At 34.6% G+C, this 22,912-nt stretch overlaps 1 protein-coding gene across 1 annotated transcript in view; it reads right to left on the minus strand.

Annotated features, from left to right (window-relative positions):
* The window catches only part of LOC128246222 (uncharacterized), a 111,834-nt gene that overhangs the window by 46,631 nt on the left and 42,291 nt on the right, over positions 1-22,912 (minus strand). Inside the window, exons 58-95 of the mRNA XM_052964418.1 lie at positions 22,638-22,814; positions 22,074-22,205; positions 20,957-21,145; positions 19,787-19,927; positions 19,302-19,496; positions 18,645-18,788; positions 18,220-18,405; positions 17,748-17,876; positions 17,442-17,633; positions 16,901-17,044; positions 15,869-16,054; positions 15,043-15,189; positions 14,591-14,797; positions 13,703-13,843; positions 13,299-13,484; positions 12,531-12,659; positions 12,061-12,246; positions 11,779-11,904; positions 11,054-11,233; positions 10,636-10,776; positions 10,285-10,470; positions 9,681-9,812; positions 8,976-9,161; positions 8,690-8,824; positions 7,972-8,166; positions 7,598-7,732; positions 6,907-7,110; positions 6,372-6,494; positions 5,644-5,838; positions 5,111-5,242; positions 4,716-4,907; positions 3,834-4,007; positions 3,243-3,443; positions 2,982-3,116; positions 2,426-2,617; positions 1,580-1,732; positions 882-1,058; positions 124-246 (exon numbers count right to left, since the gene is read on the minus strand). Of these exons, the coding sequence (XP_052820378.1) occupies positions 124-246; positions 882-1,058; positions 1,580-1,732; positions 2,426-2,617; positions 2,982-3,116; positions 3,243-3,443; positions 3,834-4,007; positions 4,716-4,907; positions 5,111-5,242; positions 5,644-5,838; positions 6,372-6,494; positions 6,907-7,110; positions 7,598-7,732; positions 7,972-8,166; positions 8,690-8,824; positions 8,976-9,161; positions 9,681-9,812; positions 10,285-10,470; positions 10,636-10,776; positions 11,054-11,233; positions 11,779-11,904; positions 12,061-12,246; positions 12,531-12,659; positions 13,299-13,484; positions 13,703-13,843; positions 14,591-14,797; positions 15,043-15,189; positions 15,869-16,054; positions 16,901-17,044; positions 17,442-17,633; positions 17,748-17,876; positions 18,220-18,405; positions 18,645-18,788; positions 19,302-19,496; positions 19,787-19,927; positions 20,957-21,145; positions 22,074-22,205; positions 22,638-22,814 (6,228 nt within the window). The remainder of the gene's footprint in view (positions 1-123; positions 247-881; positions 1,059-1,579; positions 1,733-2,425; positions 2,618-2,981; positions 3,117-3,242; positions 3,444-3,833; positions 4,008-4,715; positions 4,908-5,110; positions 5,243-5,643; positions 5,839-6,371; positions 6,495-6,906; positions 7,111-7,597; positions 7,733-7,971; positions 8,167-8,689; positions 8,825-8,975; positions 9,162-9,680; positions 9,813-10,284; positions 10,471-10,635; positions 10,777-11,053; positions 11,234-11,778; positions 11,905-12,060; positions 12,247-12,530; positions 12,660-13,298; positions 13,485-13,702; positions 13,844-14,590; positions 14,798-15,042; positions 15,190-15,868; positions 16,055-16,900; positions 17,045-17,441; positions 17,634-17,747; positions 17,877-18,219; positions 18,406-18,644; positions 18,789-19,301; positions 19,497-19,786; positions 19,928-20,956; positions 21,146-22,073; positions 22,206-22,637; positions 22,815-22,912) is intronic.

The raw sequence follows: 22,912 nt of genomic DNA on the forward strand, positions 1-22,912 counted from the left end.
ATGACATCATGACCTCGCTAGGATGCCATATTTCTTGTATACGTTTATTTTTGGTTAGACCTATGTCTGCTTGTTGTGGTTCAAATTAATTGCATAAAAAGTTTATAAATATTTAGTACTTACATCAAAAAACGGTCGTTCTCTCACGGTATCCTTTGTCAGGTCAGCGTTGACAGTGATGGTGCCATTGGCCTGCATCTTGAAGAACAGATTACCAGCATAGCCTTCTGCCAGACTGTACGTAACCTAAAAATAAACATGCAAAACATCCATTTCCATCAGAGTTAACTCAGCTGCTGACCTAATGCCAACACTTGTCTCGTTGTTTTCAAGTCAAAAAAGGGACATAACTCAACAATTACTAGTGTTCTGAAGAGAATATGAAACTGTTGTGTGATGCATTAACTTGTTGAGTTAGTGGTTTTCACAAAAAGAAATATTTTTAATAAAAAGGTAGGTGATAAAAATGATAAAAACAATGAAGTTATAGTCTTTTGCCCCTCTTCAGAACAATTATTCAAATTCATAGGCTTCTACGTGCATGTGTGTATTGTCTGTGGCAACATGTGTACCAAGTTTCATTTAAATACATTGAACAGTTTAAGTTATCGCCAATGTTATATTATTGGCATTACAACACAGACGATGACACCAACCAAATAAATACAACAATAACTCAACAACCTATCAAGACTCTTGATGTTTTTAGTTTTAACCATCAACGGCATAATTGGATAACTCCACTTCGCCAGCTGACAACTTTTCAAGGGGTTGCACAGTTGTAGTCTTTCACTGCTTTTACTGATGTCACTAGATATGACATATTTCAATATCTCAAGCTACTCCGCTGAATTTAGAATCAATTTAAGAGTTAAACTTACAACACCAGGGAAAGCTCTTGTATCAACCACTGGGGTACCAATGTTGGTATTCTCGTTGATCGTTTCAACATAGTCCTGGGCAAATGATAGGTCACCTTCAATACGTTCTACTATCACGTCAACATTGATCGAAGATGACAATTGAGGTTCACCCTTGTCCCGGGCATATGCTGTCATCTACAAAGAGAAAATGGCAATTTTCAATACATGAAATTTTGACAACAAGGTGAAAGTTTAATGTTTTAGATATATAGCAAAGTAACAGCAGCAAATTAAAATGTGGTAAGAATGCTTTTAGTAGTTGAAATGCCGAAATCTACCGTCAAATTTTTTAATTAACAATAACAAACAATACTTGAAGAAAGCATGTAGGTGATTTGCAAATATATTGATTTGCCATACTGATGTCATCAGTACTGATGTAGATTATTTCTCAATGTGTTTCACTAATTAACAGTTCTCGCTGTGGCTTTTTCTTTTTTGGGGGTCATGTACTAGTTTGCCAGTATGACACATTACATTGTATGCTAACGTCATGCCTAATTTCTACCCAAAATTGTGACATGATATTGTTCCTGTCAATAACCATGTTATTCTACTGTGGTCATATATGTAACTGGTTGAAGACTTAAAAAGTCAAGACACGAAGTAAAAAAATTGTCTTCTTTTCTTAAATATAAACAATGAAGCGAGCGAACCTGTAGAACATCTGTTGGGTTGTTGATTACAGCATCAAGGACCGTCTTTGTCAGCGTGAGCTGTCCAGTGGTAGGATGAAGGAATACGTAGCTTGAATCTCCGGATCCTGGTACCCGGTCTTCCAATGAAAACTCAAACTGGTTGTTTGGAGGCTGGAAGCATCAAATTAAAAATATCAAATAATGTTGTAACTTCCCATTTTCCCACAATATTTCACTGCTATTAAAACAAGGTTGATGCTTTTTAACAAAGAGAGTTGAAAATGAATGTTTTGTATATAATACAGTGATCTATTGAGGACAGTTTACTGCCTTAAATAAAAACTGTTTTGTCTTGAGAAGGTGTCTATTTTTCCTCAAAATTAAACTTTTCCTCAAAACAAGAAACACCATTTTACTGAAGGAAATATACTTTAAAAGCAAACATGATCTTCTTAGAACTGCAGCAGTAATACAGCATATCAAAAATATAAAAAAAATGAAACATTTGCCTCTATTTTATTAATTTGACATTGTAATCATTTTTCCCTTAAGTCTAAAAAAAATCCTGAATTGGAAGGCGCAGGCCGCAGAAAGTTTTCCAAAACAATTCACTGATCATATTCAATATTGATAAATAGTTTAACAGCATCAAAAGGCTTCATGGAAAATAATTTCATGTTGATTGCAAACATAAAGGGATAATACCTTAAGTAAATTTCACATAACAAATTCAAACCAGTCTTCAACTTAAACCCAGAATGCAATCACTGCTTCTGTGACTATATATCACAAGAGTGATCACCCTTTCTGAGATAAAATTAATAACTACGCCCTCAATGAATCATACAAGAACACTCAACATACCAGAACATCAGCATCGGTGGCCGTTAGTCTGGTGATGGAATAACCTTGCGGTGCACTTTCCTGAATGGTCACGGTGACAGCGCGATTGTTGTTGGCGAAGACTGGGGGGTTAAAGTTCTTGCTCACAAACAGCTCCAGTGTAACAGAGTCTGAGAGTCTTGGGGTACCTCCATCTTCTACTTGGATGCGGATCTAGGCAAATAGCGGTAAATATATCTATAAAGAATTTTTATTTCAATGTCTCATAACAATGGTTCAGCATTAGATTGATTTCACTTTAACTAGTATAAGGAATTACCTCAGTCTTCAACTGAACCCTACATGATTATTACAGGAAACAAAAAACAATGACTCTAATTGGACAAAACAAGGTCAATATTAATACAAACTTAAATACAATAGTACTACTTTTTCTGGGTACTACTTTTTAAACGCCAAGGACATCCTGTTTTATTGACCACAAACTTTTTCTAGGTGAATATCACTTTCTGTGCCCAATAGAGCAGAATATTAACCTCTTCATCATTCTAGACCTGTTATTGAATAATACACTTACTGAATATCTGATCTTGCTCTCCGCAGTCAAATTGCCGCCTGCCCCAAGTCGGACCTGGCCGTTGGTGTTGATCTCAAATAGGCGCATGGCATCTTCATCACCAATGATGGAGTATTCTAGCTCATTGAAGGGAGACTGAATGAAAAAGGTTAAGATTAGTTTAAGCTAATCAAGATCAATACAAGAACTTTAAATATCTATACAGGTTTATTGATTATTTTATGATTGATGCAGTTAATGTACAATAATTATCCAGCATACCACGTTATCGTTATCCTGGGCTGCAGTTGGAAAGACGAGCCCGCCTGCCGGCAGGTCCATATCCACTCCCTGGACGTATTTCCCATTACTGTTAAGGTTCGTAAAGAATGGTGCTGTGTTGCGCCTCACATTAACAGTAACAGTGGCTGGTTCGGGAGACTGGTTTTGTGGCACGCCATTATCTCGGGCCAAGATGAACACCTGTAGGTTAGATCAAAATTTGAATGTAAATGTTCCTTGCTTGGTAGTTATTTCCAGCTTATGTTCTGTCCTTAAAACAATATTTAGTTTCGACTTATTTATTTTACAACACCTAGGTGAAGGGCAAGTGCACTAACCACTGCGCTAATGGCACAATAAAATTTATTCAATCAAGCCCAAATTAATATGCATTACTGTAATATTTCATTTCAAAATATGTCACTAACCCATCTATGTCAATCTTAATAAAATATTTACACAAAGCTGACAAACAAACATGAATTTACCAGTGCAGAGCTTGCAGATATGTGCTAAAGATAGATTTCAACCTCCAAACTATTTAGAAATTGAAAATAAATGGAAAACAAGACTTTAAACCATAAACCACACCTGAACTGAGAAGAGTGTACGGGTATCGGAATAGTCCATCATTGACTGCCTCAACATGAGAATTCCCTTGTCCCCACCCTGCAGGTCCATTTCTCGCTGCACCATGAAGAAACTCATGATTTCTGCGCTGTTTCTTGTAGGATCAAGGTAATAGTAGATGTCCTTGTTTGGGGACTAAAAAAAAAAGATCAAAATAATAATACCGCGCCCGAAGTCCCTCACAGCAGCATTAAGCTCAGGACAATATTCTGTTTTTGTATAGTTAATGTAATTCCCTCATTTTGAGTAGTCCTGAGAAGAAAATTAGCCTTTTGACAATCATGATTAACTATCATGGAAAATCCAGTTTAAGTTAATAATTTGGTGACATGCAGCAATTTGAAATTTGAATGTACAATCTCCAGATTTTAGGATTGATCCTGAACTTTATTAACCTTAATACATATTTTCTGTTTACAACAGCCATACAAGTAAATACACATTATTCTCAACCAGCAATTTTCAGACATTTGGATAGCTGCGTAATAGACAGTGTAGAGATGATAAATCACCCCACAACTTTAAGACCTCCAGACTCCAGAACTCTATTTAAGTTACATGTATCTTATTAATTCCCTGTTAGGAATATTTTATTTTAGTGTAAAACTGTATTTTATGTCCCCAGTGTCATGAAATGTAGTTTTTCTATGATCATAGTGAAATTAAATACGATGTTACCCTAAAATCAACAAATTTTCTGTTTCTTTCTTGGTTATTTTCAAAAAAAAAATTGTATTTTAATTTCTTTTTCAAAATACTCCTTTTGTATGATTAAGAGTATATCTTTACCCAACTATCATCAGGTGCACTGTAACCTATACATTCAATCACATCAAGAATTACCTCTTCATCACGATCAATGGCGGTGACTTTTTTAAGCTCAACCCCTACTGGTTGAGTCTCGAGAATATCCGTGGAATAGGCACGATTGCCAGCTTCAAACACTGGGCCATTTTGGTTTCGCAGGATGTTAAACTTCAGGAGTCCAACAGCTGTTCTCGCTGGAAAACCTCCATCACGAATTTCCACACGCATCTGAGAACAAAACATTATTTTTACTATATGTTTGGTTATGTAAGCGTTTAATATTTATGTTGCTTTTATAAATTGGTAAAGTTCTTTTTATAAAATTGTGTTAAAAGGACATTGGGGTCCTTCTTCAAAAAAACAGATCAGCAAGTAACTAAAATTTTAATGTAGGAATATTTCTTGCTTTTTGGTGGTTAATATATTAGTACCTGAAGGGAGTTGAAGGTGTTGTCATTTTCTAAGGGAGCAATAAGGAACACATTGCCTGCACTGTTGATGCTGAAAAATGAGGTCACTTGCTCGTCACCTATAGCGCTAAATGAGTACTGGTCGAATGGGTTCTGAAAAAGAATATCCATCAATCATTCATCGATTTTGCTCAACAATTATCTATCTCAGCTTAAATCCACAGTATAATTTGTTTTTACTAGAGCTTCTTTGGTATAATTGCTATGTGATAAACATAAATCAAAACCATTTAAGGAAATACACTAATGGTTAGTCATGCTGCCTTTAGATGCACAGGACTGACACACTATCCGATGGATATTTTAAAATATAGTTCAAACTATATAATCAGTTAATTCTTTGTTTTGGTTAATGTTTGGTTATCCAATTATGACTGTAGACCAATTAAATTGCTTGCATGCACAAACAAGCCAAAACATAACCTGCGAAAAAGTCATTATGTTTTATACATCCAATTTTAAAAGCTGAAACATGAAAGCATGTGTGAACATACCCTGGTGTCATTATCACGACCCTGAACAGTGAAAACAGGCACTGTTGTAGACAGAGAGCGGCTCTCTGAGATATCCAGCTCGGCGTACAGGTTGAGGATCTCGGGCGGGAACTGGTTTCGTCTCACACTGAGCGTAAACTGGCCGGTGATGCAACGAGGGGTGGGTTCACCTTTGTCACAAGCTTGAATGTCAAACTGAAATGAAAGTATAGTAAGCATTTTTGTAACGATGCAAATGATTGATTTTCATGAAAATTAGTGAAACAGAGTCTTAATGGTTTATAGCCATAAAATAATTATTTACACAAGATTTCCAAATTTCATGTAAAATGGTAGAATGAAGAAATAAGCCTGGAAGTATAATCGTTATTAATGAGAAAAATTACTTTACAAAACCGACTTCCAAAGGGAGACTAAAAAGTGAGTGATCTCGTCAGTTTTATGTACCACTTCAAAATCAAAACTAAAATCAAATGATACATGTTTTATCAATAAATGTTGAACTTATTCACTAAAGGGATATTTATGGAAAAAATTATAGCAGTAATAGTACCGTGATAAAAAAAGATAATTTTAATGGCAGCAATGCACTTTCAAACGTATAATAAGAATATACCATGCATTGGCAACTGAATCTAATACAGGCCAATTGCCTATTTTATTATTGTTATACACAATGTCGGAGCACTTTTATGTTCACATTTTGTTCATTGTAGAACATTGCTTACAGTGTATGAGTTCGCTAGAAGGTTTCTCTGGCTGGAGGTCAGGTACACTGAGCCAGTTCCCGGGACTACTCCAAATAATTCCGTGTTTGTAAGTATGGAGTATTCAATTTCACTGTGGGGTGCCTGAAGAAAAAATGATAAAGGTTGATTAGAGGTAAAATCTAGAAAACCAATGTTTAACAATAATTTTCAATCCAAAAAGGCTTATTAGTAAGCCAGATATTTAAAAAATTAATGCTGATTTTAGTTTCGTTTCTTTCATCTAATTCCTTAGCTTAATTCCATTTCAAATGCAGACATAAAATTCATTTTTAATGTTTACCATCTACAGTACTATTTGTCATTTGTCTAAAATTCACTTACACAAAAAACAGCAGATGATTCAGTAAAAACTGTTACAGATACAGATAACTCCATGTTCAATATAATGAAAAATGCTTCTCGGCCAAAAAAATTGTTCAATAATGAAAAATGCTTTTCTGCCAAAATCATGTAAATAAAACAAGTTAACTGAATGAAGAGTTGATTTCTGTACCTTACTATCACCATCTTCCGCACTGATGGTGGCAAAGGCCGTGTTAATGCTGAGGATTTCATCAATAGTGTTTGAGTACTGATCGGTCGTCCCTGGCAAGGTATTGGTCCACCTTGGAGACTGAAGGTTTCGGTTGACAGTAACCGTGACAACAGCTGTGGCTGAACACCTTGAAGGGCCCTGGTCGGCAACCTCAACTCGCAACTGGAAGTAAGGAGGAATTATATAATAGGGACGTATGAAACAAATGTTTTTTTGCAATGAACAATTTTGTGTTTGGCTTTTTCATTTGAATATGATCTTACGTCATAATTAGTGCATTATTTTTTTGGTGGTGACCTCTCCCATTACCAACTGAAGCAAGTGAGAAAGGGCAGACAACAATATGATATTAACATAAATGAACTAAGCTCTTACTATAGTTTATAAAAGTGGACTCATGTGCTGGATGTCAATCACTTAGTTTTGTGATCAACAAAAAGGTTATAATTTGCAAATAAACACAGCTAACACAAAGTCAGATTACCGGGTAACCAATCTCTGATGTCTTTAAAAATAAAAAAAACTTAGGAAAAACTAGGAAACTGTAACAGAAAGCCTGTAACAGGAAACTAGGAAACTGTAACAGGAAACTAGGAAACTGTAACAGCAAGCTGTGACAAGAAATTAACTTAAAAGCAGTTTTACTCACAAAGTAGACGAGATCAGTATCCGAGAAGATGGCAGATCGGGTCTGCACTTCTCCGGTGTTAGAGTTGATGGAGAACACAGCTCCTGCATTGTTGTCACCAAGAATACGGTAGTTATGTTGTCCAAATATGTTTGTCTGTAAAAACAATATCAACAGAAATGTCAGCTTGGGCAAATTACAAAGAGAACTGAAAATTCCTAATATGATAAAAAAAAGTTACTTTACCTAACAATTTTTCTCAGGTGTTGTTAAATACACTAACAATTAAAAAACAACAACATATTTATCAACAATTATAAGACAAGTCTTCAAATCTCCCCTATTTTCATTTAAAAAACAAAGTAGACAAACTATATAACAAACACATAACTCACATTAGGATCATTGTCAACCATGTAGTCTCCAAAGTTGACGACTGATTGTGTCACGAAACTCTCATCAATTGCAGGTGGGGTGGGAATGGTTGTGAACACGGGGCACGTGTTGCGTGTAACCTCGATTGTGACAGGGACAAGGTTGCTGCTTCGACCATCAACTGCTCCATTTTTATCACGCAGTCTTGAGTTCAGCTGCATTTGAAGAGTAATTTATGACATAATTAAATATACATGGTAAAAATATGATATTATAGAGACTTGTAGAATTAAGTTTAAGGCCAAGCAAAATATTGTGATTGATAATTGTGGTTCAAACAAGGACTAGACAAAAAAGACTGAATAAAATCACAATTCATTTATAATATTGAAATTCATGTATATATTTATGATTCATTATTCTAATTTTCATAATCTTGTACTATATTGGAAAGCGTTTTCTTTGTTTCAGTTTATTCATGAGCTCTCATACAGTTACCAGATAGCAGATCTCTTTCTGTGCAACTAAAAGCATGTGGACCAATCTCAACAATACACACAAACACCACACTACTTGAACACCATCCTGACAATAATCCTGGTACAAAGCAGTTACTACATTTGGCTCGTGTAAAATCAATAACTTGGATGGCCAGTGCAGTAAGTATTACATATTTATGACAATCACAGAAAGATAAAAATGCATGAACTAAGTGCCAATTTTTAAACTGTATTTTACCGTGTAAGTTGTAGGACGATTGTTGTCTAGGTACAGAGGGGATTTCACGGTGATGAGACCGGTTGAACTGAGCGCAAACACTGCTTCAGCTGCGCTAGAACCCTCGCTTCGGTAGACAAACTGGTTCCACGGGGCCTAAAGAAAGTACAATATAGAGGTTAATGAATATTCCCTTATAGGCTTAACAACACAAAGGCTTATTGAAAGTTACAAAGGCTAGGCTAAAACGTCTTTTAGATAAAAAAAAATGAGTATATATTCAATGACTTAACAACAACAGCAATACCTTAGTGTCTCTATCATGTCCTGTGAGCTGAAGTACTGCACTGCCGACGGCACGATCTTCTGTGATTGTGATTCTCCACTGTGTTTCATTGTGTGCGGGGTCGTACAGGTTGCGAAGCACATTCACGGTCACCCAGCGACTGCTTGATTTAGGAAGCGGACCCTTGTCTGTGACTGTCACAAACAGCTGCAAAAGGAAAAGTCAATATCATAAAATACATTTGTTAATAAAACATTTGTACCTTTTATATAAAAAAGCGATGTTTTTTAAGAAAAAATAACATTTGTCCTGCATGTCATGTTTATTACCAAACAGATCACCCAACATACAAAATTTAGGTAAAAATAATCTGAATTTTATATCACATTTTTCCATTTCTAAAACAAGAAAACTTTCAGGATCAGCAGACATAGTTAAGTAAACTTTTGTGAACACTATAATTATATAAACCTGTAAAATAATTTCATTGAATCACTAAAGGTGAAATTAATAATGATGATGTAAGATGGCAATTTAATATCAGTTTCTTGTTACTAAAAATAGAACTGCAGTTCCCATGGTGATATGTATATCAAAGGTCATGAGCACTATTAATGTAATTTACATGTCGTTATTGTATAAAATATGTGAAATAAGGCCAAAAAGTGATGTTTTTAAAGTTTACTAAATTGCTCAAGTTCAGTATATGCAAACTTTCATACTTACATTATAACTTTCCCTGGTGTCAGGTAGAACATTGGCAAGCATTACTAAAGTTCCAGCATTTGGGTCAAGGCTAAAGAAATCCTGTCCGGTACTGGATTCTACCTTGCTCAATGTGCGATTGAAGAAAGGCTCCTGTAATATAGTACTAGATATTAGAGAGCTGTAGGAGAGATTTTTTCAAATGATTAAATTATAACCTACATTTCCAGCCAATGAAATCAATCAAACACACTGAAAAAAGTGTGATGCTTAACTGATAAGAAGAGCAGTTTTACAACTTAATAGACATTGCATCATTCTCTGGTTCCCTCTGTGTTATGATCTAAGTCAGTTGGAACAAATGTTGTAAAATCTTAATGACTATGAGGAGCTCACTCAATGGGCCCTCAGCAAATAAACTAGACACTTAATTGTTTCGAATTGCAATTCTGACAAAAATCAAACAATTAAAAAATTGTCATTATGTTGCTTTTCTTTTTATTGGTTGTTCAATATAGCAAAAGAACAAGAATTTGAATGGTGATTAAACAAGAAAAACAAATTCACTTAACAAAGAAACATTTTACATTAACAATGTAAGGTAAAGATAAAAAAGATAGCTCACCGTTGTATCCTGGTCCTGGGTAGTAATTGTGCCAACAGGGGCGTTGAATCCGGCATCCTCTCTGATTGTGTATGTAAGAGCGGATGTGATGGTTGGGGTGAAATCATTGCGGAGAATATTGAGTGTGGCCACGACAGGCACAGATGTTTTCCTTGGGTCACCGCCGTCTGTTGCTCGCACAGTGATCTGAGCCAGACCAAAAATTTCTTATAAGGTGGCACATTCCATAAACATTATCACAGTATCATTTATACATGTGAGATAGATATTTAAGGGGAATAACTTCACTTATAATGATAAGTTAAAGTAAAGAACAGTTAAGTGAAAATATAAAATGTAATTATTACTCACATTATACTGTTTCTGAACGTTACATGGTGCCACATACAAAGCTGATTTGGCATAGATTTCACCGTTGTTCTGGACGCGGAAACAAGCCTTTACAACATCCGTGCTAAGGTCAATGTCGTAGCTCTGTACATTGTTTGGAGGCTAAAAAACAAGTAAAGTACAAGTATTATGACTGTTTTTAGTGGTATTTTGCTCTTAAATTTAATCACACTCATATTAACATTTAAACATTGTTTTTAATCTTAAGTCACATCAACAGAGATGAACATTTATTATTCTAATCATTTAATTAGTGTTTTAAATATAAAATTAGCAGTTCAGACATGATTAAATGTTAACAGTAACCGGCTATATTCATTAAAAAACAACATCATGAAACTTCTACACACAGACTTGGATGAGTGGAAAACATCTTTACCAAATCATTGTCTGTCGCTGAGACGGTCAACAGAGCTAAGTTAATGTCGTAAGTTTCTTTCACTGTCCTGGACAGGGCACCTTGGAAGAATGGCGTCATGAAGTTTGACTTTACAACAAGGTAAAGAATCGACACGTTCTGCTTGGCTGGCTCACCCTTATCTTGAACACTAACTACAATCTGTGGATAAGATAAGACAGGTATGGTAAGATTATAAATATCTTCCATGGCTGAGAGTGTAAGATAAGTCCCTTATAACAGGATCAAGCCCAGCACACTGTTTTTGGTTTGATATAAAATGTGTAATATTCTCTTTTTAAAGAGTTTTGAGGCTTGTAAAGGAAATAATATTTGAGATCAATAAGATAAACTACTTTTTGTTTTATAAAATCATATTTACGGTATGCTAGTAATTTTGCTTAATGAAATAAGATACTTAAGTGAGTTATGCTGAAGATTTTTTTGAGAAATTTGGGCCAGTACTTCAAACAGGAATGGTATTCAATGTTTGTCTTAATTTGAACTAAACAGATGTAGCTAATTGGATAATGTGTTATAAATAATGGACCTATACTGGGAATGAAGTCAATGATGTATGAACAAAAGACCTAACTTAAGCTGCATATTGGTGGCTTTTAGCAGACCTTGCTCCTTGTCATGCTGAAGCTCGCAATCTCTTGCGTGGTAGATGATTAAAAAATAATGTACGTATAAGTAAAATTTACCGAAAGTCCATCAGTGTTAGCATTGGATGGCAAGCTGCCGGCTAATCTAATCTCCCCACTGTTCTCATTGATGGAAAACAGATTGTTGCTGATCAGACTGTAGGTTATCTGTCCGAATGGTGTGTTCTGAAAACAGATGGATAATTCTTTACAATACACATACATGCAGTGGGATGCAAAAATAAACAGATTATCATATTGAAACATTTCTGTATTAAAAGTTGATCAATCAGAAGGAAATATAGAGTACTTCATTATGTATGTGCAGCATAAAAAACTTACAGCTGGATCATTATCTGCACCCTCTACTCGGAAGAAATTAACATTCTGGGTGAGTGTCGAGTCGATCTCGAAGGAGTTTGGCAGGTTCAGGAAGTAGGGAGTCTGGTTGTTGCGTTGGACTGTAAATGAACAGCGCAGAGAGGTGGGAGAGACCTTGCCTCCACCATCTATGAGACTAATGTCAAACTGAAACAAATAAATTAAAAAAGGATCTCATTTATTGATATTTTAGTACTTTGTCTATAATGACAGAATTTTGTTTCTGGAAGTATTCTTATTCTAATATATACATATTTGCATTTAATTTATTTAGATGGTAAAGAAAGTTTGTTACATCGTTTTATTATTTTCCCTAAATGGTAATATGCTGAAGCAAAATATAAAGGATCTTACCGTAATTGCGTAAAAAAAGGCTCTAAATATCAGAACACATGTACCAATTATAATGCAAATGACTAACGTAGACTTACCTCATACGTGTCCGTGCCACTACCAACAAGCTCTCGGTTAAGTATAATCTGGCCATTCTCGTTGATGTCAAAGTGTTGGTCTGCTCCAGGTGTTACAGGCGTCAAAATGTATGTGATTGCCCCGTACATCTGTGATAGATAAGGCTTAGGTTTTGACTGTGTATATTGTATTGACTCTGTTACTTTGGCAACTATTTTACTAGTAAGTTGCATAAATGTACAAAAAACACTTGATCAAAAAATGAATACAGGTCAGTCACCTTAAACATTAGAGTACAACAGCTATCTTGATAAAAATTATTAAAGGTCAGACACCTATTTCGTTTAAGATTATTAAATTATCATAAGTTCAAACATTAAATCTATAGGAATGTAAATGGCAACAAAGGAGTTCAAAATTTTCCTGAAATTTGTTTTTATCTTAAATCTTAGTGCTGTATTTGATTTCACTTAATTTTAAGATTAGAATACAAGTGTTTGATTGGATTGTAAAAATAACTGGCCAATGGACTGAATGGAATCACTGAGGCATGTCTAAGGATAAGGATAAAAAAGATATTGATGGGACTAGTCTCATTAATAAGTACACTAATGCATAGTAACAATATTGATAGTAAAAATTTCAATGTATGACTAAGATTAATTTTAAATGGGTTTCATCAATTTATATGAACTACATACTAGTTCAACTCTAATTCAATAGATCATAGACAAGTTTATCCTTTTCCAGAAAACAACTTAATTTGCTTAACAACAAACAAAACCAACCCCACTATCCCCATCCGCAGCGACAATGGTGCGGATCGGTGTGCCAAGATCTTGAATCTCAAGAAGGCTTCCTCCACATGTGGCTGTGCTGATCGTGGGGTCGTTCAGGTTAAAGTTGATGTTCACATAGAACACCGCGTTGCCACAACGCTGCGGGGTTCCCTGGTCACAGGCTTGCAGTCGAACCTGGCAGAGATATTTTATTTAAGTTTACTGAAAAGCATGTGCTTATACTCCGGAGTAGAAAAATCGAGTCAATGATATTCAAAACGAAGCTTTGATGCCATTCTCGGTAAGTTTGAGCTAACAAATTTTATCTGACTTTATCTCATTTTTGCATGACATTAATATTTATTCAGGTGAGATAATTGTATAAATTTCACACTTCAGACAGCTTCACCAACCTGATACTGGTCTTGAACGTTGTCAACGTTAGTGCTGATCTGTCTATTTAGACGCAGTGTGCCAGTCTGATCGAAGGAGAAAAGCGTGTTGTATTCTGGTGTCAGGCCCACAATGCTGTATGTCAGTGTCTTGTAAGGCAGCTGTAAGAATAAAATACAGCTTATATTGCACTCTGCTGAATAAGCCAAATTTATCTTAGTATTGCAACATTTTTCAAAGGGAAATAAACTCATATTCGTGTTGACATTAATTTAATCAGGTTGTTTCCATTGCTTATATCTTTAAACGCATGACAGGAAGTTTAAACAAAGTGAACTGTCTTTACAGGAAGTTTGAATAAAGTTACTTCCCTTTAATTGCCAGGAATCCTCACAGATAACAAAGAAAAACACACAATAAAACCCCTTATCTGATAGATTGATTCCATATCCTATTACTCGGCGTATATGTTTTTGTAATATAAAACATCATTGTCCAATTTTCAAAAAAAAAAATACTACTTATATCAAACTTTCGGAAATTTTATTTCTGATTCAAAGAAAATAACATGTCAACAATGCAAAAGATGCATAAAATAAAGAATAAAAAAACAAACAAACAAGGAAAGTACATTTCTGCTTTATATTAATTATTTTATTTATTGTAAATAAATGAGCAAATAGACAAGATTGCGAGAGAAAGATATAAAATATTCACTTAAATTTGATATCCTTATTACGGTAGAAATTAAATTTGATAATCAATTCCGAGAACTAATAGGCTATGTCTGATGTAACAAATCAAAATATTATTTTGGAAACAGAATATCATTAATACTCAGAAATATTGATTCAAATAAACAATTCTATGATAGGGGACACAATCTGGAGAAATACAGCATTACTCACATAGTTGTCATTATCGTTGTCGACGGCCGAAATAACTCCTTGTGAGATAATGGTCTGACCAAGTTGTCCGGCATTCCAGGCGATGGTCTGCTGATAGTTTGCTGTGTTCTGGAAGGTCGGTGTGTTCAGGTTGCGCCAGATCGTCACGACAACAGGTGCAGAATCTGTCCTAGCAACCGCACCACCGTCGGTAGCTATCACATTGAACTAAAGAGGAGAATTTAAATGTTTAAAATTTCTTAAATATAGAGCAAATATTTTAATTCAAACTCATCAAATTTCTCTTTCAACAATGAACATTCATAATTAAAAATGATCAAATTAATCTCGTTACCACTTTACTTTTTTACACTTTAACATTTTGAAATATACATTGCGTGTACCCCTTACTTCTGACTGCATTATGCTATTTTTGTCACTTTAGAAAAACAATGATTAGAAAAACACCCTACTGTGTATGATCCAACATCAGTTGGGTCAGTGTAAATGTTCGAGCGAACAATGATACGGCCAGTCTGGGAATTTATCTCGAAAAATCTCAGGGCACTCGGAGATACAGCAGAGCTCTGGAGAGAGTAGGCTACTGTGCGGAATGGTGGCTGAAAAGAAAAAAGGAATAGTTACAACAAATTGTACTAAAAACCTATACCCCACAGACAGTTTTTAGGAGCCATTAGAAAATGAGGATGGCTCAGAGTCATAACCTCATGAATGATTTGCCAACAGCTTTTATTACCACTAATATAAAAGTGAGGGACTGGAACATCGCTCTTTTTTTGAGACGTTTAAAAGCGTGAAAATGATTATGATGAACTTGGGTTATAATTTGTTTATAACAATATAAACCAAGTTAGATTTGCCTCCATTTATAATGAAACTGATAATTGAACGTCTTCTTAATTCTTAATTATTTGACAATGCAAACTCAAAAATGACAAATTTGGAGAGTTATAAAACTGTTCGTTTATATTTAATCTCAGTATTTTTTATGTCTAAATGACAGTCATTAAATTTGAATTGTGCCTATTACATAATAATTTTGCTTAACCTTGATGTCAAAATTTGATGTCTGTTCTACTGAAACTAAAGAATCATTTTGTCCAACAATGATTGTCATTACAACTAGTATCAAACAACAGTTAATATTTCCTATATAACAGATAGATACTAGTAACAAAATCATTACACGTGATACTAAGCAAAGTTTGAGTAGTATAGTCTAACATAATATTTTTATATCGCTACACGATTGTACACACTCTTATAATAAATACATACTATTCTGTCATTGTCTGATGCAAATACGGAGAGAACATTTGATCCAATTGGCAGATCCTCAGGAATTGCTGTCTCGTACCGGGTTGCATTGAGGACAGGTGGATTGAGGTTACGATCAACAGTTACTGTAACCATCGTTGACGCACTACAGCGATCATCCACCGGGTTGGTGATTGTCACCCATGGCTTGAGAAGAAAAGCAATTAATATATAAATAGCAAGAATCAAAAAATCAAATATACATACAGATTTGCCAAGATCTGAAAAGAAGAAATCACCAGATACCCCCGATATACTACTATGCTGTACTCGTTGTGTAACCGTGGGTGATTTGGCTACAAAAGTCTCATAATCATGAACACTTAATGAGGCAGTTTCATAGAGTCCACAAAGTACCAGATCCTTTCCTGTAAAAATATTCTGGTGAAAGCCGGAATAAACCAGGTCCATTTTTTCAGTACAATAATTTTAGACAGTAGCCAATACCACTCTGCCATGGAGGCAACTGATACTACAGGGTTATTGAAAGTATTTAACTGCAACATGCATATTCATTAGAATAAAAATTGTCTCCCCTGCCTCATGCATATTCATTAAAATAAATGTTTGCCAGTTAACTTTCCCATGCTATTTATTAAGTTTAACCGAATTAAGTACTGTGGTTGCCGACATTGCAAAGAAGAAAGAACCTAAAAGAAATAACTGGTGAGCTAAAAAATATTTAGGAAAGTGCCAGTTTAATCCTTTGTAAGCTATATTATTTCATTTTAGGTCTTTACTTTCAATATGTTTCAGATCATCTGTTAATTCTTTATTTTATTTTTTCTGAATAAAAGCATTTAAAAAAGTGAAATGAATTCTAAAAAAATAATTGTCTGCAAAGTGCTTCCGTAAAAAAAAAACACCTAAAAAGTTATCAACAAATAATAGAAAGAAAGAATATACCAAAGAAGGAAACATCTTCTAATATATTCCCATTGAAACACTGAAAAAAATGATGCATCTAAGTTGTCAGTCAAATCTTGTACATACCATGTAAATAAGGTCGGAAGCGGTGTTCATTGCCCTCAGAGTGCGCAGAGCTGCGGTATTGGGTGTAACTTCAACGATCTCAAACAGCCCGTTGTTATCCGTTCCAGTGTTGATGGAGAAAGCGATGTCATTGTATGGAGCAGACTGTTGGAAAAAAATTTTTACATGGGAATATGCATAATGTTTATCTATATGTTTAGTGATAATGAAAGGATTGTTAAATGTATCATTTTAGTATAAAAGCCAACTATTGATTTATGAAAAGAAATGTACAGTGTATTTAATATCAATGTAAAGGCAGTAATGCTATCCAACTATAGAGCTAGCTTTTAAAACGATGTGGTAGAGTGTGTCCGCCTGCAGAGCAAGAGGTCATAGGTTTGATCCCCACAATTTGCCCAGTATGTTCCATTTGGCCCACAATATGGTGCAAAACACAAGCTCAGATGAAAATGATAGCATCTCTAAAACTCAGAATAAATAAACGTTAAAAATATATTCCAAAGTAAAATATGTTTTTTGTTAAGAAAAAAGAGCCTACCAGATCTGCATCAGAAGCCGTAATAATTGCCACAGTTGATCCAACAGTGGCTGTTTCCTGCAAATTGCCGAAATACGATCCAGTGTTAAATACGAATGTTGGACAAGTGTTTCTGTTGATTCTGATTGTCACTGAGGCTGTGTTGGATGAGTTCAGTGCAGGAATACCATCGTCCATAGCAATAAACGTGATCTGAAAATTCACACAAAAAAAGTTAAAAAAAAACAGTCCAATGACATTCACACAATGAAGATAAATTCAATTTCCTTATATGATTCCTTATTTAAGGTCATTGCTATTTTTTACCCTGTAGATATCTTCGGGTGCATCAACGAGGGTGCGTCGCACTGCGATGACACCCCTTGCTTGGTCCAGGTTGAACCATGTGTCCCAGTCTGCTGGGTTAGACTGGGTTGCAATGTATTTCACATTGTGCTGAAACAGGTAAAAAATGCATGATTACAAATTTACTATATGAAAAAAGCTATCTAATATTCTAAATATATAACATAGTTTTTTACAACTTACTTTTAAATTCTATTTTAATCCTACCAGTTCTATGATCTTATGTATACAGTTTCAATCTTTATTCATGATGCAAACATTTCGTATATGATTTTGAAAGTGCACAAGATATAAAATAACATCAAACTAAAAATCGAACTCATTTTTGTTTCTATTGAATTATTTTGTGAATTTTGTAGCTTTGTATAACAATTTTCCCACTGGCATCAAGTGCATTATTTTGAGTTTCACTGACATGAAAACTACTGCTTACCCCATCAACATTGTCTGTAGCATCAAGGCGAATAACCTCAAAACCAAATGATTCTTCCTCGTTCACATTGTTTGAGTACACCCTATCAACCCAAGATGGCGCAGTGGGGTTTCTGTTCACGGTAATCGTCATATTTGTGACCGCGAAATCATCTGGCCTTGTGCTGTCATACGCCTTCAGTCCAAGCTACATGGGAAATTTCATACGTTTTATTTTGACAATTTAAGCATAAATTATAGAAGTACAAGTAAATAATTGAAATGAAAATTTCTATCGTGATTCATCCAATTCCAATCTTGATTCATCCAATTTCAAAAAAATAATTACCAAAATTAAAAAATATTTCTATGCATTATAAACACAGTTTCAATCTTAAGGACAAAAACAATCTGAATAATATCAAAAATACTATTACAAATGCATACCACGTAACTGGTGGCCATATCAGAGGCCATTATAGAAGACTTGACGTAGATAGCAGCTGGTGACTGGTTATTCGTTGTTGAACGACGAATTCCAAAATATTGTGGTCCAGAATCATAACCAGTCAGCTCATAGATAATTTGGCCCTAAAAAGGTAATTGTAACGATTTGAGTAATATTTTGTAATATTTTGTCATAGTTCTTTTCATACATACTGGTAATAGATACCTCCGATGTAAGGATTCTAAATATCAATATATTAATTAAGTCACTGTTGCCATGTAAACTAAGTTTCATTGAAGATTTAACACAAAAATAATGTTAATGACACAATATGCTAACTATTTTAAAGTATAGCTTAAATACAACTAAGGGTAAGGTCCATGTCCCTCTTTCATTTCTAAAGGCCAGCAGTCAATTGTATAAAAATGGATAAGTAGTTCACAGCTTATCTTTTGGCTAGTTAATTTTGAGTGATTTAATTGGTCATATTTCTTTAATTGTGGAGGCATTGACCAATCAAATACAAACCTGGCCAAACTTTAACCAACCCAAATAAATAACCAGTTTTATACAATCGGCTTTCTTTTTATCCATTTTATTATCTAGTTTTAACTTTTGTACGATGTGTAATTTTGAAAAGAGAATAATTAACTTACAGCAAGATCATTGTCAACAGCTTCTGGGGTAGCAAATGCCTGATTGAGAGGCTGGTTGAAGGCAATGCTTGCGGAGTAGGTTGTGAAACCAGGCTGAAAGTTGATGAAAACCGGGCTGAACTGGTTCCGCTGGACGCTGATCGAGCATGTCGTCTGGGCCTGCTTACCACGCCCATCCGCCACCAGCACGTTAAACTGAAATATGTATGAATACATTCATACAATTGCCTTTCATTAAATTCAATGGCCCCATGCTCAGATAGATGGCAATTATTAGAGGTGAGCTAAGAGGCTGTATAAACTAAACACCAATAAAAACTTGAATTTAAATTTAAATGTTTCAGGAAATAAATCACAAATTTAAAATCATGCAAAATTGGTCGAAACAAAAACTTCACAAAATGGGCCTTGCAAAATTAAACAGCACTAACCTACATTCTCAGAAAACTAATTCACACAAATCATCATATATATATTATACATACGCTGTATGAAGCTTGGTTATTTCCAGAGGTGTCAAGATATTCTTTCAGGGTGATTAAGCCGGACACAGGATCAACGTAAAATTTCTCCCAATCAGTGATAGTTGTGCTCTCCACTATAGAATATCGTAACCTCGGCACATCCTGTTTGAAAAGTAACGATGTTATATTGCAAATGTTTACAGCTGTATGTATTCTTATTTCAGTAAAATCACTATCTTATATGAGCTCAGCTTTTTATAATCAGTCGATGTCAATTTCCTTATTCAATAAACCAACTTAAAAATTATACTACATATTACTAGTACACTGTGTGACATCATAGAACACATGCTAAAGCTTCAACAAGCAATAAATTGGTCAGTCGAATACCGTATGCTAAATTTTACTGATTTGAATTTGGATTCTTTTTATATATTTACTTATAGCCACGCTTTTAAGACGGGCTCCCTACTTTCAGGTTAAAATTGGGACCCAATTTCCCAACTTCCTCATCTTATAAGCCTTTATTAATTTCATACCTATTTAAGGCTTAAATCCTTTGTAAATTGATTTAAAGTAAAACAAGAATCAAGAGCCAAATGTGCATCTGTTTCTCTGTCAATCAATGGGAATTATCCCACAAATAATACTAGTACAAAAAAGGAATAAAAGAGCGTGTATGAGCAAATGCATACTTGGTTTCAATATCTTTAGTTACGGGTATGATCAAACTTAAAACATTTGTAGATCAACAAAAAAATAAAATAACTTAAAGCAGCACTCTTGCAGATCAACAGTTTTTAATCTTTGTTTAGTTTTTGTCTCAAAATCACTTAATTTTGGTATCAATGCCTTCGATTCAGTCATAAACGATAACTCACAATACAACAGATCTCAATTGTTTGAAAACTGCTGAATTTTTTATTTCCCTTAAAGCTATATGAACCCTTTTAGCTATAAAAACATCAAATTTCGTGCTCTAATAGATTTATATAAAAAACTGCAATCTGATATTTTGTCAGCAGTGTTATGACTAGTTCTTAGACATTTACGCAAAAAAGTCTCATTCCAAGACAAAATATAAGAAAAGTTGTCAAAACAGACGATCTGTGAGAGTGCAGCTTTAACTGCTTCTTTTTTTCAAAAACAAATGACTCAAACACTATAATCAAAGTGAAAAATTGTGCTCACATAGCTATCGGGGTCAGTTGACTGCAGCTGAAAGATTGACGAGCCCTGAGCTTGAGTTTCGGGGATGGTGTTGGAGCAAGGTCCTGATGTGAAGCGTGGTGTGCCCACATTCCGAATCACGCGAATCTCAACATCATTGTAGATTGTCTGTTTTGTCACTTCAAATTGGCGTTCGGCTTTGATTTTCAACTACAATAAAACAGTAAAATGTGAACAACAGTTGATACTTCAAATTTGCTTTCAGCAAAGCTTTGAATTATACTACCAGTACAAATGGAAGTTTAGTTTGTTTCATTAATTGTCATAAAAAAATACAAAAATTACTAATATGTTTGTGTCATTAATAATCAGGTTTTGTTATTTTGTATCACTTAAACTTTTATACATATCTGGATTGTACATTTTATATTTTAAATCACGGTCCCGTTTGTTATACTATACATCAAATGTTTTAGATCAGTCATGCATTTAAAAAAAATTACATCATCTTTTTAACTTTCTAACAGTGTTAAAAGGGACTGTACACCAGAATGGCACCAAAAAAAGTTTTTTTCTGTAACCAATCTCAGGACAATTATCTAATTGAATGTGTTGAACGCTTAGATATCATAATTGTAAAAAAAGTACCAAAAATGTAAAACAAAAAATTGTGTCGGAGACCGAGTTCGAACCCGTGTCGCCAAAATTGCAGTCCAGCGTTGTTTCCACTGAGCTACGAAGGCTTGCTCTAACTGGGTGACATAATTAAGCTATGTACATACCTCGGTAATATCACTTGATAAAACCAACTAGCCAATCACTCATAAGGAATGAATTCTACCTGGTAGACATACCCAGTTATCTTGTTTATAGGAAAAATACGAAATAACTGATAAACTTAAATAAATTGTAAACTATGTGGTACTTCAGTTGGTAAGTTTAAATGCATTGTACACATCGATGCCAAGTTTATGTCAGTTTTCGACAATTTTTTTCTTTTTTTTTCACTATTTTATCATACGGAGTACAGCCCCTTTAAGATGCACCATTTAAAGTGATATGTTCAAGTGTCATAAAATACAATACAAAACATATTCTATAAATTTATGAAATAATTTGAAATGATTTTTCAACATACGATGTAGACAGTTTTCAGGTTCTTGTCCTCAAGAAGGCTCGTCTTAATGGAGACGATGCCAGTCGTGCTGTTGATATCGAAATATAGAGGAGCCTCATACAATCCATTGTTGTCCAAAGAAAATGTGGAACCCTGCAAAACAATATTAATACCATTGAAGCCATGAAAGTTGTTCAATGTAGAAAAAACAGAGATGCGATGAACCTGGCAACTTAAGAGTTGAAACCATTCTAGTGATGTGTTCTGGGGGTGATTTGGGCGTCAAAAGCACCCTGACGTAGAAGTAATACTGGCTTGTTTATAAGCTCTTTTGACTTTAAACTTGAAGCAAACTGGTTCGTCATTTATAACAACCTATAAAGTAACAACTAAAAGCAACCAGATAACTTTTGTAATCAGCTGATGTAATCATACTGCTTTCTATAATTCTTGGTGCAAAGAGATATGTTTTATCTGGAATGTTCTGTAATAAACATATTGAGATCTTGCAAGGTAATTATCAAGTCCCTGAGGCTTGTCTTTGGGTGACAAATTCAGTTAACAGAAACCAGAACATTCACTTACTGCAGGGCTTGTTTTAGCTGTCAAAATGGTGAATCCAACAGTCTGGTCTTCAGGGATTTCTCCAAGGTACGGGGACTCCAACCATCTCAGTGTGCTCGAGTCCTTCAAAATGGTCACACGAACTTCAACTGTGTTCGAGAGCTGTGGTATCCCACGGTCTCTTGCAATCACGTTAAACTGAAAAAGAATATGTAAAATTTGTACCAATAATGATATAACAAGTTTTAATTTTAAGGCCAATTTTTTTCCTTGGTTTCCACTAACATTTAAAAAAA

Source organism: Mya arenaria, chromosome 2 (assembly GCF_026914265.1).
Source record: "Mya arenaria isolate MELC-2E11 chromosome 2, ASM2691426v1".
Lineage (NCBI taxonomy): Eukaryota > Metazoa > Mollusca > Bivalvia > Myida > Myidae > Mya > Mya arenaria.